The sequence below is a fragment of the Phaseolus vulgaris genome, chromosome 9 (assembly GCF_051622355.1).
Source record: "Phaseolus vulgaris cultivar YP4 chromosome 9, ASM5162235v1, whole genome shotgun sequence".
Classification (NCBI taxonomy): Eukaryota; Viridiplantae; Streptophyta; class Magnoliopsida; order Fabales; family Fabaceae; genus Phaseolus; species Phaseolus vulgaris.
The window spans coordinates 32,871,264-32,883,735 of record NC_143506.1 but is presented as its reverse complement, the minus strand read 5'-3'; the positions used below and the strand labels follow the sequence as shown (position 1 = coordinate 32,883,735).

At 31.0% G+C, this 12,472-nt stretch overlaps 1 protein-coding gene across 6 annotated transcripts; it reads right to left on the bottom strand.

Annotated features, from left to right (window-relative positions):
• Window positions 1–3,923: 3,923 nt before the first annotated feature.
• LOC137822833 (uncharacterized) lies at window positions 3,924–8,123 on the bottom strand. 6 transcript variants are annotated; one of them, XM_068627838.2, is made up of 7 exons: window positions 7,992–8,123; window positions 7,545–7,896; window positions 7,332–7,432; window positions 6,955–7,013; window positions 5,717–6,328; window positions 4,476–4,810; window positions 3,924–4,382 (listed from the first exon to the last, which is right to left on the bottom strand). In XM_068627838.2, the coding sequence occupies exons 5-7, from the start codon at window positions 6,302–6,304 to the stop codon at window positions 4,268–4,270; spliced, it is 1,038 nt and encodes a 345-aa protein (XP_068483939.1). In that variant the 5' UTR covers window positions 6,305–6,328; window positions 6,955–7,013; window positions 7,332–7,432; window positions 7,545–7,896; window positions 7,992–8,123; the 3' UTR covers window positions 3,924–4,267. The 6 variants fall into 6 exon arrangements, with proteins under 6 accessions (XP_068483939.1, XP_068483935.1, XP_090150806.1 ...); XM_068627834.2 differs by having other exon boundaries at window positions 7,337–7,432; XM_090294680.1 differs by lacking the exon at window positions 7,992–8,123 and having other exon boundaries at window positions 7,545–7,953.
• Between the last annotated feature and the right edge of the window lie 4,349 nt (window positions 8,124–12,472).

Below are 12,472 nucleotides of genomic sequence, written 5' to 3'. Positions count from 1 at the left end.
TCAATTCAACCCTCATTTCTTGTGTTTTGCTTATTTGTCACAATTGGTATTAGAACTCAACTTCTAAAGGGTTGAACTCCTTACCATTGCTAGAGGAGAAGATCCAATAGTATGGTAGGAATGGAGTCATATATGATCGTAGAAGGAGCTTCCCTTTCTAAGCCTCTTGCATTTCTAGGGGAAGACTTTCCTTATTGGAAAGACAAGATGGAAATATATGCGAAGTCTACACACTATCAGTTGTGGCAGATTATCACCTGTGATAATATCAAGATTTCATCCCTAAAGGAAGAATAAGAAGACAAGGAATTCAACCAGATGCAAAACAAAACAAAAAAATTACACAAAATACCAGAAAATTATAGTTTGTGATGGAAAATGTTACAAAACCACAAGCTATAAAACAAATTGAAGCAACAATTTAGAGACAAAATTTGTAACGAATTTTCAAGCTTTATACATGATTTTCTGTTTGAAATTCGATTTCCAAATTTGCTTATGTGTTGTTTTGTAATTTTTGTAAAATATAGTTCAACTATGATTCTTGGTTTTTCTATAAATTTTTTGCTCTTCTTTTGGTGTCTTCTCTTGTCTCTTGAGGTCACCAAAGGAGTTGAACGAAAAGTGAGCAACGAGATAGTGACAGACAAGAGTGAGAGTGAGAGATGAAAGACATTAAAGTGATGAAAAACGAGGCCAAGAGAAAAGAGAGAATGAGAGTGAGAGATGACAAAAACTAAGAATGAGAGACGAGAGAGATTGATAGACTAATAGGATTATGGAAACGAAAGAGAGAAGCTATAGTGAGACATGATGAGTTGAGACATGTATGTCAAAGAGGGAGTTGAAAGATGTATGAGAAACGACGAACCGACACAGTAATACAAACGGAAACAAAACTATAATTAAAGTTTATTTTTGTATGGGAGTGGGTTCATATGTTTAAACATGTTAATGATAAGATATAGTTTTATTTTTTATCTGTTGGTTATTGATAAATTATAGACAACATTTAAAATTCATGGTTTAAAACATCCATATCTTATAACCTGTGGTCTATACTATCCATAAGTTATATTTCTAAAAGTGTTGCCTTTTTCATTTTTAAGTTAGAAAATACCACATTTTATCATTTTAGGCAACACTTTTTTAGTGTGATTTATCTTTCTTTAAAGGCAACACCATAAAAGTGTGGCTTAAACATTCATAGTTCTAAAAGTGTGGTCTGTGGTGGTTTATAAGAGATACTTATAAAAGTGTTTCCTTTCTCACTTTTAGGCCACACTTATATATCCGTGGATTATATACCCGTGGACAAGTTCAGTATTGCCTAAGGCAAAAGATATTGTATTATTTTTCATTAGACAACTCTAAACTAGTGCATGTGTAGATAAATGTTTCCTAAGCATAAAAAAAATAACACTTTTGTACGTGTGTCTTAAAGAACACCAAAGACCATAATTAATAAAGCGTTGATGTTTTATATCACATTTTTGTAAATGCTACCTTTAAAAAATCAATAATATATGTGGGTTAAATAAGAAAATGTGGTCTAATATAAACTAAAGAAATGGTATTTGGTTTATCTAGAAAAAAAAATTAGGGTCATCGTTCAATACTATGCAGAAAACAATTGTTTTCTTCGTACACAATCTCACACCTATATTGTCTCTCTTCATTATGAATCTCTCTTGCATCTCAACTCCATTTCTCGTGCATTTTAACTCTCAATCTCAGTAGGCCCCCACTTAGCTCTGAATTTGGTAAGTTTATTGCTCATCTCTCTTGTTTTACAACTTTTTACCCTCCATCTCTTACACCTACTCAGGGTTCTGTCTTTCCTTAGTAATTATAATGTCAATCATCATCCTAGGCATAAGAGAGTGCCACAAGAGAAAAAATCTAAGAAGGGAAATTGCCCATGAAAACAATATGGACAAAACTTCATAGTCCAAAGATAAAAGATCAAATTATAAAAAGGACAAGAATGGTAGATGGCAACTCAAAATCTAAAGAATGAGTAGTGATTGAAGATGTTGAATCAATGACCAGACAATAAAGTGCTCCTAAGAGACACTAACAAAATTGTGTCAATCAATGTTAATTGAGTAATTTCTTAAAGAAAAGGGAATCAATGAAGATGAAGAAGAAAATGTTCAAAATGGATGTGAGGACGAGGAAAAATATGTTGGAGAAGAAAATACATATTGAAATTAAGATGGTGAAGTGAATTAACAAGAATGTAATTATTATATTATTAGCAATTGGTTTTTCTTTTCACATTTATCTCTCCTTTTTTATTTCTCATTTTATGAGTTCAATGTTAAAATATAGGCAAATAAGAAAAGAACACAAGTACTAATTCAATTCTTAGTAATACATGGAAGATCTACTTAAGAGCATCCGAAAGTTATCTTGGACATCGATGAAAAATCTATTGGTCCCACCGACAAAATTATAATTGACTTGAGTTATTTCCTTGATACGATAGCAAATAATTCAAACTTTTGTCTCTTAATTTACACAAATTTCAAATATTTTTTCAAAGATAAAGATAATAAGACTCATATATGAAAATATGTTATGGTATGAAAATATGAACTTATATTGATTTAATGATCAAATTTTTATGAAAACACATTAATTTTAATGTTCCTTTAATACCATAAATTCATTAGTGATAAAGACAAGAAAGTGGTATTTACTAGCATAAATGTTACATGAAGATGCTACAAGAGTTTTATTAAGAAAATACACTTTAAAGTACTCTACAATGAAGAATCACCTAAAATATTGTCTGTTATCAATTTCTGAAAAAAATTGTTGCTATAAAAGAGAACATACAAATGAAATGAGTAACATGAGAAAGAAAATTGAAGATTCGGATATAATGGTGAAATTTGTGGTAAAGTAACAAAATATAAATGTAGATGCAGTTAGGTCACATTAATCCGCATCAACATATGATCCTTATTATGAACACTATATAATTTAAAATTTTGTTTTGGATTTGAGAAATGTTTTTAAGTTACACCTAAAATTTGTTTGTTTTGTCATATTGAAAGACTTTGTAGATGAAGTTGTAGTAAAAATTATTCTTTATCATCTTTAGTTTCCATTTTTTTTCTTAGATTATAGAGATATAAAACATATTTGAATGTCAATTATATGTTACTCTTTATGCGTATTAATGCATATTAATGAGTTTGGTAATATAGATGGAATGATGTTGTATTGCAAACATGGATTTGATTAAAACATATTATTTTAATTAAAACACTTTGATTTCTATAGTTACACATCTTGATAATTACTAAAAGTTATTTTACAAAAGCACTATAATGAAATATATTGAGATTTTAACAATTGGGATACACAGTTAGATATTTTAACAATTAGATTTCAAAATCAAGTTTTATGATATTGAATCCTTTAAAAACATTTAACTGTTTATACATGTATATAACTTATAGAATAATATTAACTATTCCTATTACTTCTGCGTCTTATGGAAAACGTTTTTAAAATAAAAATTGTTGAAATCTTATTTATGATCTACTAGGTCACATTAAATAATCTTGCTCTAATTTTTTTTTATTGAAAATAACGTTTTAAAAAATCTTGATTGTAAAAGAATTACTGATGATTCTGCAACAAAGAAAAATTATTGGAAAAGGATATCATTGTGAGAACCCTAACCAAAGTATTAGTGAAAGATATAAATTATTATTATTACTATTATTATTATTATTAATGGGATTAGAATCGAATAATCAAGGGGCATAATACTTCTTTGCATCCTTTATTATACTCGCACTTATTTAAGAAATTATATAAAAATGGCCATAAAATAAATGCACATATAACTTTAAAAAATCAAAGTGAAGAAATAGGATCATTGAAATACTAAGATGGTCAAATTATTCTTTAATAATCTCTCACTTGAATTTAAATTTCACAGATGGATTCGATGCATCCCTAATCAACCCATTGAATTTAAATTACATTAACAACAGGCTAATCAAAATTGGCTATCACTTAAATGCATTGAAAGATTAGTATTTCATAATTGTTTGTAATATACAATATATAAAAGAGGGAGGGGGTAGAAGAAGAACAAGTATAAACAAGCACATATAATGAGTCATTATAATAGATGCCAAAATAATTTGATATGACCACATTTATGTATACTATAACATGATGAATTTAACTTTTCTGCATAAACCTTGCTGTTAGTGTCTGCAGAACTGCAAAATTTTAGCAATCAACTTTTGCAGCAAAAGAATAATATCATTATCCTGTGCCATAGGTCCTTTCTTAATTGACTTTTTTCAGCTTCCAACATTCTCACTGGGCTTCCATTCCATTCTTCAGGTAATCTGTAAATCATACACGATTAGGCCTGAATATTTATGACCATAGATAGCTTCTGTATTGCTATAGAGAGACAGAAAAAAGTGTAAGAAACTTACATGGGAAAAGCAAATGAATGTGTGCTGCTTATGCTGTCATTAGAGTGATGAGAGACATTGCTAGATGTTGTTGCAGGAGCAGCATATGATGTTGGACCACCAGATAGAGGGCCTTCAGCACAGGAACAAGTCCCTTGAGGATCATTTTCTTGTCTTTTTCCTGAACCTTTAGGACTTTGTGAGTTATACATATCAGATCTACACATGATTGTGTCAGCAACTTGCACACAATCTGCACAACATGGAAACTCCACTCTGCTGCCAACTGTACCCAAAAATGAATTTTTTTGCCAATTCTTCAGAGATCTTGAAAAGTCTGTTTCCGTTGCTAATGCCTACGGATTGTTCAAGATAGAATAGTTCAGCGAAATTCAGAGTCAATATTTTTTATGAAGGATGATGATTAACTTGTCCTCAATGTCACCACATTTACTGATTTTGTGGTTGAAGTCAAGTAGATTATTGGTTTGAGTTGAGTGAAGTAATTTATCCATGTAAATATCCGCTATTGATTCATCTTAATCATCAAAACCTAGTACCAATAACACTTCCACACTCGCTTAATTTCCAACACTTGTTACAATAGAAATAAGAGTTATTCCCAATAGTCTAACAGTAAAATGTAACATCAATGTAAATTTTGGAATGAGCTTCTTATAGAATACAATTGTTCTAGGTCACACTAACATTTAAAATTTCATTCATTTAATAGCACTGTTGCAGTATTTGAATGCATACATATTTTCATGGAGGAGGAGACTTACTTTCCAAAAGAAAGAGTTATGCACCAACAGTGTTAAATAGTTTTGCACTATCAACTAATCACAAATCACTATTTGTATGACTTTCATTATATTCATTGAAAAAGTCAGCATTATACTTATTTTCCTAAGCCAGAAGAAAAATAAACCTAGTTTACTCATGAAGTCCTACCATCTTAGCTTAAGCAACAAATCAGTTCTGAAATAAAGCAAGTCCCGTTTAAACAGTCATGTAATCTGGAACTTTTCACCTAGAGCTAACAAATGAAATGACTTCAGTCAATGCAGAGAATTGGTTATATAAGTTGAGAGACTTTGTTTTAAGAAATAGAGAAACTCTTTTAGAAGACAAATTTCACTTTTGTTTGTTTGACCCATTAGCATTTTCCACAAAGAAATTAGCTATCCTGATATGGTTCTAGAAAATTTTGACGACCGCAACCACAATGAATGTGCAAGCATGAGATTAATTTGTCTCACCTCTCTAAGGGTCTCTGGTGTTGTCTTCTTTTTGGGGTGATCAGTTGAAATCTTGCGTCCTGAATCCCCTTCAACATCAATCACTACAGCTCTGGAATCATAAAATTCCATTGCATCCTTAAGGGAAAGAGGTTTAGAAGCATATTCTAATGGTTCCATAGTCCTTAGATTTGAATCTCTTCTATTCAAGTCAGACTCAGAGTGAGATAACACTATATCATGATCTAATGCCGAATTTTCCGTGAGACACTTGCCTTCTGGTGACACTCCCCTACCAATGCAAGTGTCCTTGACAAACTGCTCATTATCCTCTTGAATAAAGACAACCAATTCTGGTACATCATAGTCCATCACATTCATTCCTGCTGAAAAGTTCTTTCCCTTGCTAAACCTTGACAAGTTCCCTGAAGCATTGGTACAATGCCCTACATTCAACAACCTCTTTATTGGAATCTCCCTTGTCCTAAAACTATTATTAGTATTACCCTCCACTCTGTCCCGAATAATTTTCTTTTCTTCTTCCCTTCTTTGATCTTCACAATGAAATAAATTTGTATGTTTCATGCTGCGTCCTTTTGAACGTCTCATCTTGCCAAAATTATCACTACCTCACTGCATGGGAAAGACTGGTTGTGAGATTTGCAAGATGAATTTGATAAGAAAATAAACAGTAATATGCAATCCAAGACTGCAAAGGGTTTCAATTGCAGTTCCAGTTTTGTCACTATCCTTCACATCACAGAAAGTTTTGGGGAAAATACAGCTAATGTGGTCAAATTCCATTTGCTAAAACCATCATAGCTAAACATTTGGGTAATCTATTGATCAGGAATATGATATATGTATACCATGAACATACAAAATGTAACGGCACCTTTGAATAAAAGTAATTATTAGATTGACATTATGCAACCAGTTACTGTTTTGTACTACTTTTATCCGTGTTCTAGGACATTAAATATGAATAATGAAGAGAAATTAAATATGTATCTAATATAATAATTTCTGGGCTTTATACACTGTTGGTGCCAATTACATACAAAGAATTAATGTAGTCCTTTACAGTGGAGAGGGCTGAATTATTTACAATAGACCCTGCGCTAGTTTGGATTCTTTTAAAACAGCAGGTGGAAAATTCAGGAATGAATTTATATATGAAAATTGTTTTAAAACTAATTTCTACAAAAATTATCAATAATTTTAAGGGGATAGCAAATGTAGGGACAATGATCACGTACCTGTAATTGTTCAAGTCCAGGGGCCTAAGGATTGGCCATCACATTCAGTTTGCATAAATCTGCGAAATTACACTGACTGTTTATCTGGTTTGAAAGTGATGAAATGAATATATGAAGAAAAGGAGGATTTTGAAGATTTTCTGATAAACAAGAATGCAATCTGTTCAAGCAAACTACAATATTTGAATATAGATAACAAAGGTAGAATACCAAGTTCTCAAACAGAATGATGAATAGAATTTTTAGAGAATCCATGACTGTAACGTGAAGCAAGATAAACATAGATAGCCTAAATTGGCGGGATATGAAAATAGATAACTAAAAAATTAAAAAAAAAATCCCTGAAATCATATCTATCACTGATGAAAGAAGCATACTTTACCCATGGCCCAAATGCAGATATTGAAAGTTACACTTTCTGTGTTGTTGTTTTCCCTCTAAATCTCAACACAAGCATGAAATTGTGTTCCTTGTCATTCTGAAAACATATAATCCAGGAACAAGGCCAAAGAAGTATTTATGCAAATTGATAAAACAAAAACAGAACAAAAAAGTGATGATCAGAAGGATATGAACCCAATTTGAATTACCAATATGTGAAGTCCTGAAACAACTCAAAGGTCAAAATTGCTCCTCAGTATCACATGCTAGGTTCATGGATCATTTGCAACTCCATTTACCCCAAGAAACGCAGAGTTATGTCACTCTAGTTTCAATAGAAACGGTTGGTAGAAAAATATAAAAGGAAAAATAAAAAATGAAAAGTGAAAATAATAAATGGACGGTTCAGAATATTTAATATCCTTAAAACAAACACCAAACAGCCAGATTGACAACACAAATGTTGTTTGCTTGCACATCCTCTAACATGTCTCACAAAAGTCATGCGTTTCATAGTTTCCTATGATTCTCTTCTCTCCATTCCTCTTAAACACGCTCTTGCTGTTTGGTGACCATGAAATTCGCATGAGAACAGCACATAGTAAATAGTTTGAATATATGAGCTTATAGAAAGTGGATTTTTAGATTTAACTTACCTCTATTAAATCATCTTGTGAGGGAAAGATTACCCCACATACACACTCTATTTTAGTATTATCTCACACAGGTTGTGTTTTTTCCCATATCATGTTTTTTCTTTTTCTTGAATCTGATGCTGAACAATGATGATGGTTATTCATTTCAGAATAAGAAAAAATTGTTATTTAGGATTTGTTTGAGGTATTAATTAACCTTCCTTCATACATTGTTGCCAAAGGGAAAGGTTTCAACTTTCATTCAATGGGTTCACTCCTCTCTTCTGGTTTGTCATCAGCAATACTCATTATTATTGTCATTTTTTCTTGTTTCAGAAGAAACGTAAAAAGTCTTTCTATTTTGAATTGGGACGCAATACAGAGACATTTCATTATCATATTATTTTCCCAAAATGTCAAAATACATATAATTAATTTATTGTAAAAGTAAATAAATATTCAAATTACTAGTAAATATTCAAATGAACCATTAATTACAATGCCAACAAACGTTAGTTTAATCACAATAAAAAAGTTTGTATTTTATAACATGCATAAATCTTTTCAACTGATTATAGTAATCAAATAATCGTTTTAAGTATTTCTTTATGTTGTCATTAAATGACTATACAAAACAAACATATATAACACAAAAGTTGATTTCACGTTTATTAGTCAAGAAGACATTTTTAACAAGTATCTTAAAAACATTAATTAAAGAAAATTTCTTTAGAATATTAAATAACATTTATTATATCTAGTTAAATGTTGTCATTAGTTTCTATATCCTGTTTATTTCCAACGATTAGTTATTACCATACTTTATATGTTATGATTTGTTTCTCTAATTTGCGTAAACGATTTAAATATGTATAATTCATCTTAGGTGATATCATTGTCAATCCATCATTTTGATTCTCTTTTATTTTATTCCTTCACTCAATATCCAAAAGTATATAACATGGATATAATGATATCCTTCTCCAAAGACTTATTGCTTCTTTACTACTTAGCTGTCAATGGTTTAGGAAATAGGAAAACTAACACAAAGTCAAACAACCTTTTAATACCATTTAAAACTATTTAGTTTAATGATAATTTTGGTCTTATATTTTAGGAAATTAATTTTAGTTTTCCTATCTTTTTTATAATACCATTAAGTGAATAGAAAAGATTTTTTCTTTGTATGTCTTGAAAATCCTTTTTATCATGTTCAAGTATGCACACACTAATTAATAAATATATTTTAACTAAATATAACTCATTTTCTATCACTTGAGTAACTTTTACTTGAAGAAGACAAAAATGAAAAATATTGTAAATATACTTCTCCATTATCTTCTAACATCATAACTTTTTGTGTGTACATTCAGATGCAATATGTTCAAAAATCAAACATTTAAAATACTTTTTCACTTATCTTTTCTTGAAATTTAGTGATGTAAGATAAGATGATATTGATAAACTAAAGGGGCGTTAGAGAAGTCAATATAACCCATGAATGAACATTGAAGAGTGACAGAAGCATACACCCATTGTGTGCCTGAAAACAGTAGAAACAAGAATAAGAGTATGAAACCATGGTGCGGATTAAGGAAATCATTATGAATAATACACCCCTTTAAAATGGAATCTTAAAGAATAAGTGCAAGGAAGGTTAATAACTTGTTGAAGAAGTTCTCCAAGATCATAATCAAAACAAGACTAGAACACTCCTAGAACAGTCAAATGTTGTCTCACAAATTCAAGTTTATTTTACAAGAACCTTGGAATGTTATTTATAGTTTAGTGGTGCAGCCAAAGAAGAGAAGAAAGTAGTTTCAAGTTGGTTACTATTGGATTTTGGATTGAGTGCTTACCACTAGATAAAAAAATTATAGTTTATAGTGAGAACACGAATCTTTTTGTTTAAAAGTGTAACAGCCCAAGCTCCAAGATGCGAGTGTGACTTGATCCATCTGGCCTCTGCCACAGGACAATTGATGTTACCTGTAACAATTTTTTATTAGGAATCAAACTCTTCGATTGTGACTTGGTCAAACTGGCCTATGCCATAGGACAACTGTGCTAGTTGCAATAATCCTCTGTTGGAGGATTGTCCTACTGGGAATCAAACTTGTGACCTTAGTTTTGAAACCAAATTTTGAATTGAGAGCTTACCGCTAGACCAAAAGTTATACCTCACACTCATAGCACAACTCTTCATAAACAAAGGAAGAGAAATGTGGGACCTGAAGTGAGGACCACGTGGGGCAGGATCCGACCCAGAGGTTTTGGAGTTGACCGCTTTACCTTGCAAAGACAAAGACCATATTTGTCCCACCCGGGGATTCCAGTAGTCTTTGTAAATTAGTAGTTTTGAGAGGAGAGCGCAAAAAGGTAAATAAAGACCGTAGCCAAAAGCAAGGGATTCCCGGGGCGACAGGTTCCACAGCAAATGTAATTAGCCTTCTAACTATTACCTCAGCCTCCACTCTAAAGTAACTATCCAACCTAAGCTCGGAAACCACAGGTGGCGTGGAAGACAGGTTCCCGAACCATTTCTGTCCACCGCCCTTCTCACGGAGCCGTACGTGGACGTTACCGTTCATACAGCTCCCAGCCGGCAAGCAGTTAGCCTCCCTCTACAAAGGAAAGGACCGGCTAAGCGCAATCTATCCGTCAACCATGGGGGAGTTCGCCCAAACAAACCCCCGCCTACCTTAGCCAAGTTTCACACAGTAGTCAGAGTCAGGGGTCTTGGAGCCTTGAATGAGATTCCTTCGCTTCAGACACTACGGCTCCTCTCTTCTCGAGAATTCATACATCCCTTATCAGTATATGGACAGTTATCTCTCGAGCACAGGTTTAGGTTTGGCCTCAATGGAAAATCACTATGTCAGTCTATTTTTCCTGGAACCATATCAGGAAACTTCTGAATTAACAAAGGAATTTTGAGTGTAATAACTCAAGCGCCATGATGCAATTATTTAACAACACTTAATCAAAATATAAAGATTTGCATCGACTCTTTTCTTCAACACTTATATAAATTCATCCTTCAAGAAGAAACATGCATACAAAAAAGGAAAGAAGAAGAGTTATGATTTGTCAAAGTGTTGAAACGTTGTTGATATTTTCTAAACCCTAGAAAGCTTTGTGAAAACAACATTTGTGTTCATTAGCAAACTAGTAAAGTACTTAAACCTTGTATGTGTAGTAAGACGCTACCCTGTCCAGTGAACAAACTTATGGGCATAATTTTAATCACACTTTAAAACTTTAATTATAGAGTTCTTTGACTATAATCATGAATAGATCTACTTTTTTTAATTAGGATTCATTAATTGTGTTGTATCCTTTTTGGTGTAATTCAAAGGTTGGACTGTATCATTTTGACCGTTTTTTGGAGTTGATTTGTTGTCTTTCTATTTTATGTGATTCACATGTGAGCGTGCTTGAAAAATCTCATAAAAATTCTAAAAATCGATTATTCTAAAGTTGAATTTGATTTGAATTAATATAAATTTCTTGTGCAATATTTTTTTTTTCTCTTAGTCTTACACATTATATTTTTCTTTTTAACTCATTGTGTGATCCTTGTCATTCTTGATTTCAAAATTTAACTAGACTAATGTTCCGTTTGTTTCCATGCAATGAAAGAAGAACATTTACTATGCACGAAGAAAGCACGGTTATCGAAAGAATAAAATAGATAAAACACAAAAATCGAGAACACTTTTCACTTTCAAACTTTCTTCGTAACTAAGAACTTATTTGTAATGAAAGATGAATATATAGGTATAAATATAATTAGTTATTTGTAATTTACTTTATTACCTTTTTATTTTAATCTCAAATTATAATAATGCTTATGTAAATTAAAATTACAATTTAAACCTAAAAAATAGAAATAAAATTAGAAATTAATAATTATTAAAAAATAATATAATATTTTAATTAAAAAATAATTATAATTTTAAAAAATCAAACAAATTAATTTTCAATAATTTTCAAATTCAAAGATAAATTTGTAAATTTACACATTTTTTAATTAAAAAAAAAACATTTCTAATCACATTCATCATATCACTCACAAACTTTAATAAACTTTCTCTACACTTTTCACTCTATTTACCTTAATGCAAACAATTTCATTTTCTTTACACTTTCTCTTCAAATCATCTCAAATCCACTCCCTCAAATCTCCTCCTCACTCCAAACATAGCGTAAATCTTTTTAATAAACATTGTTTTCAAAAGAGTATAATAAGAGGTAAAAAAAATTTAAGAAAGTTTTCAAAACTAATTCAATCGCCTCTTGACTTTAACCTAACCATAAATCTTTTTTCAATATTATTTCTAATTTAGAAGATATCTGAAATTATTAAACAATTAAAATACATTAAATTTTCGCATTCTTATGTAGAAACGAAAATGAGCGCTTATTCCAAGCAGTTTTCGTTTTGGCTTCTGTTCCATTCTTCTTCTTAATGTTTAATATTTTAAAATGAATTTTATGTA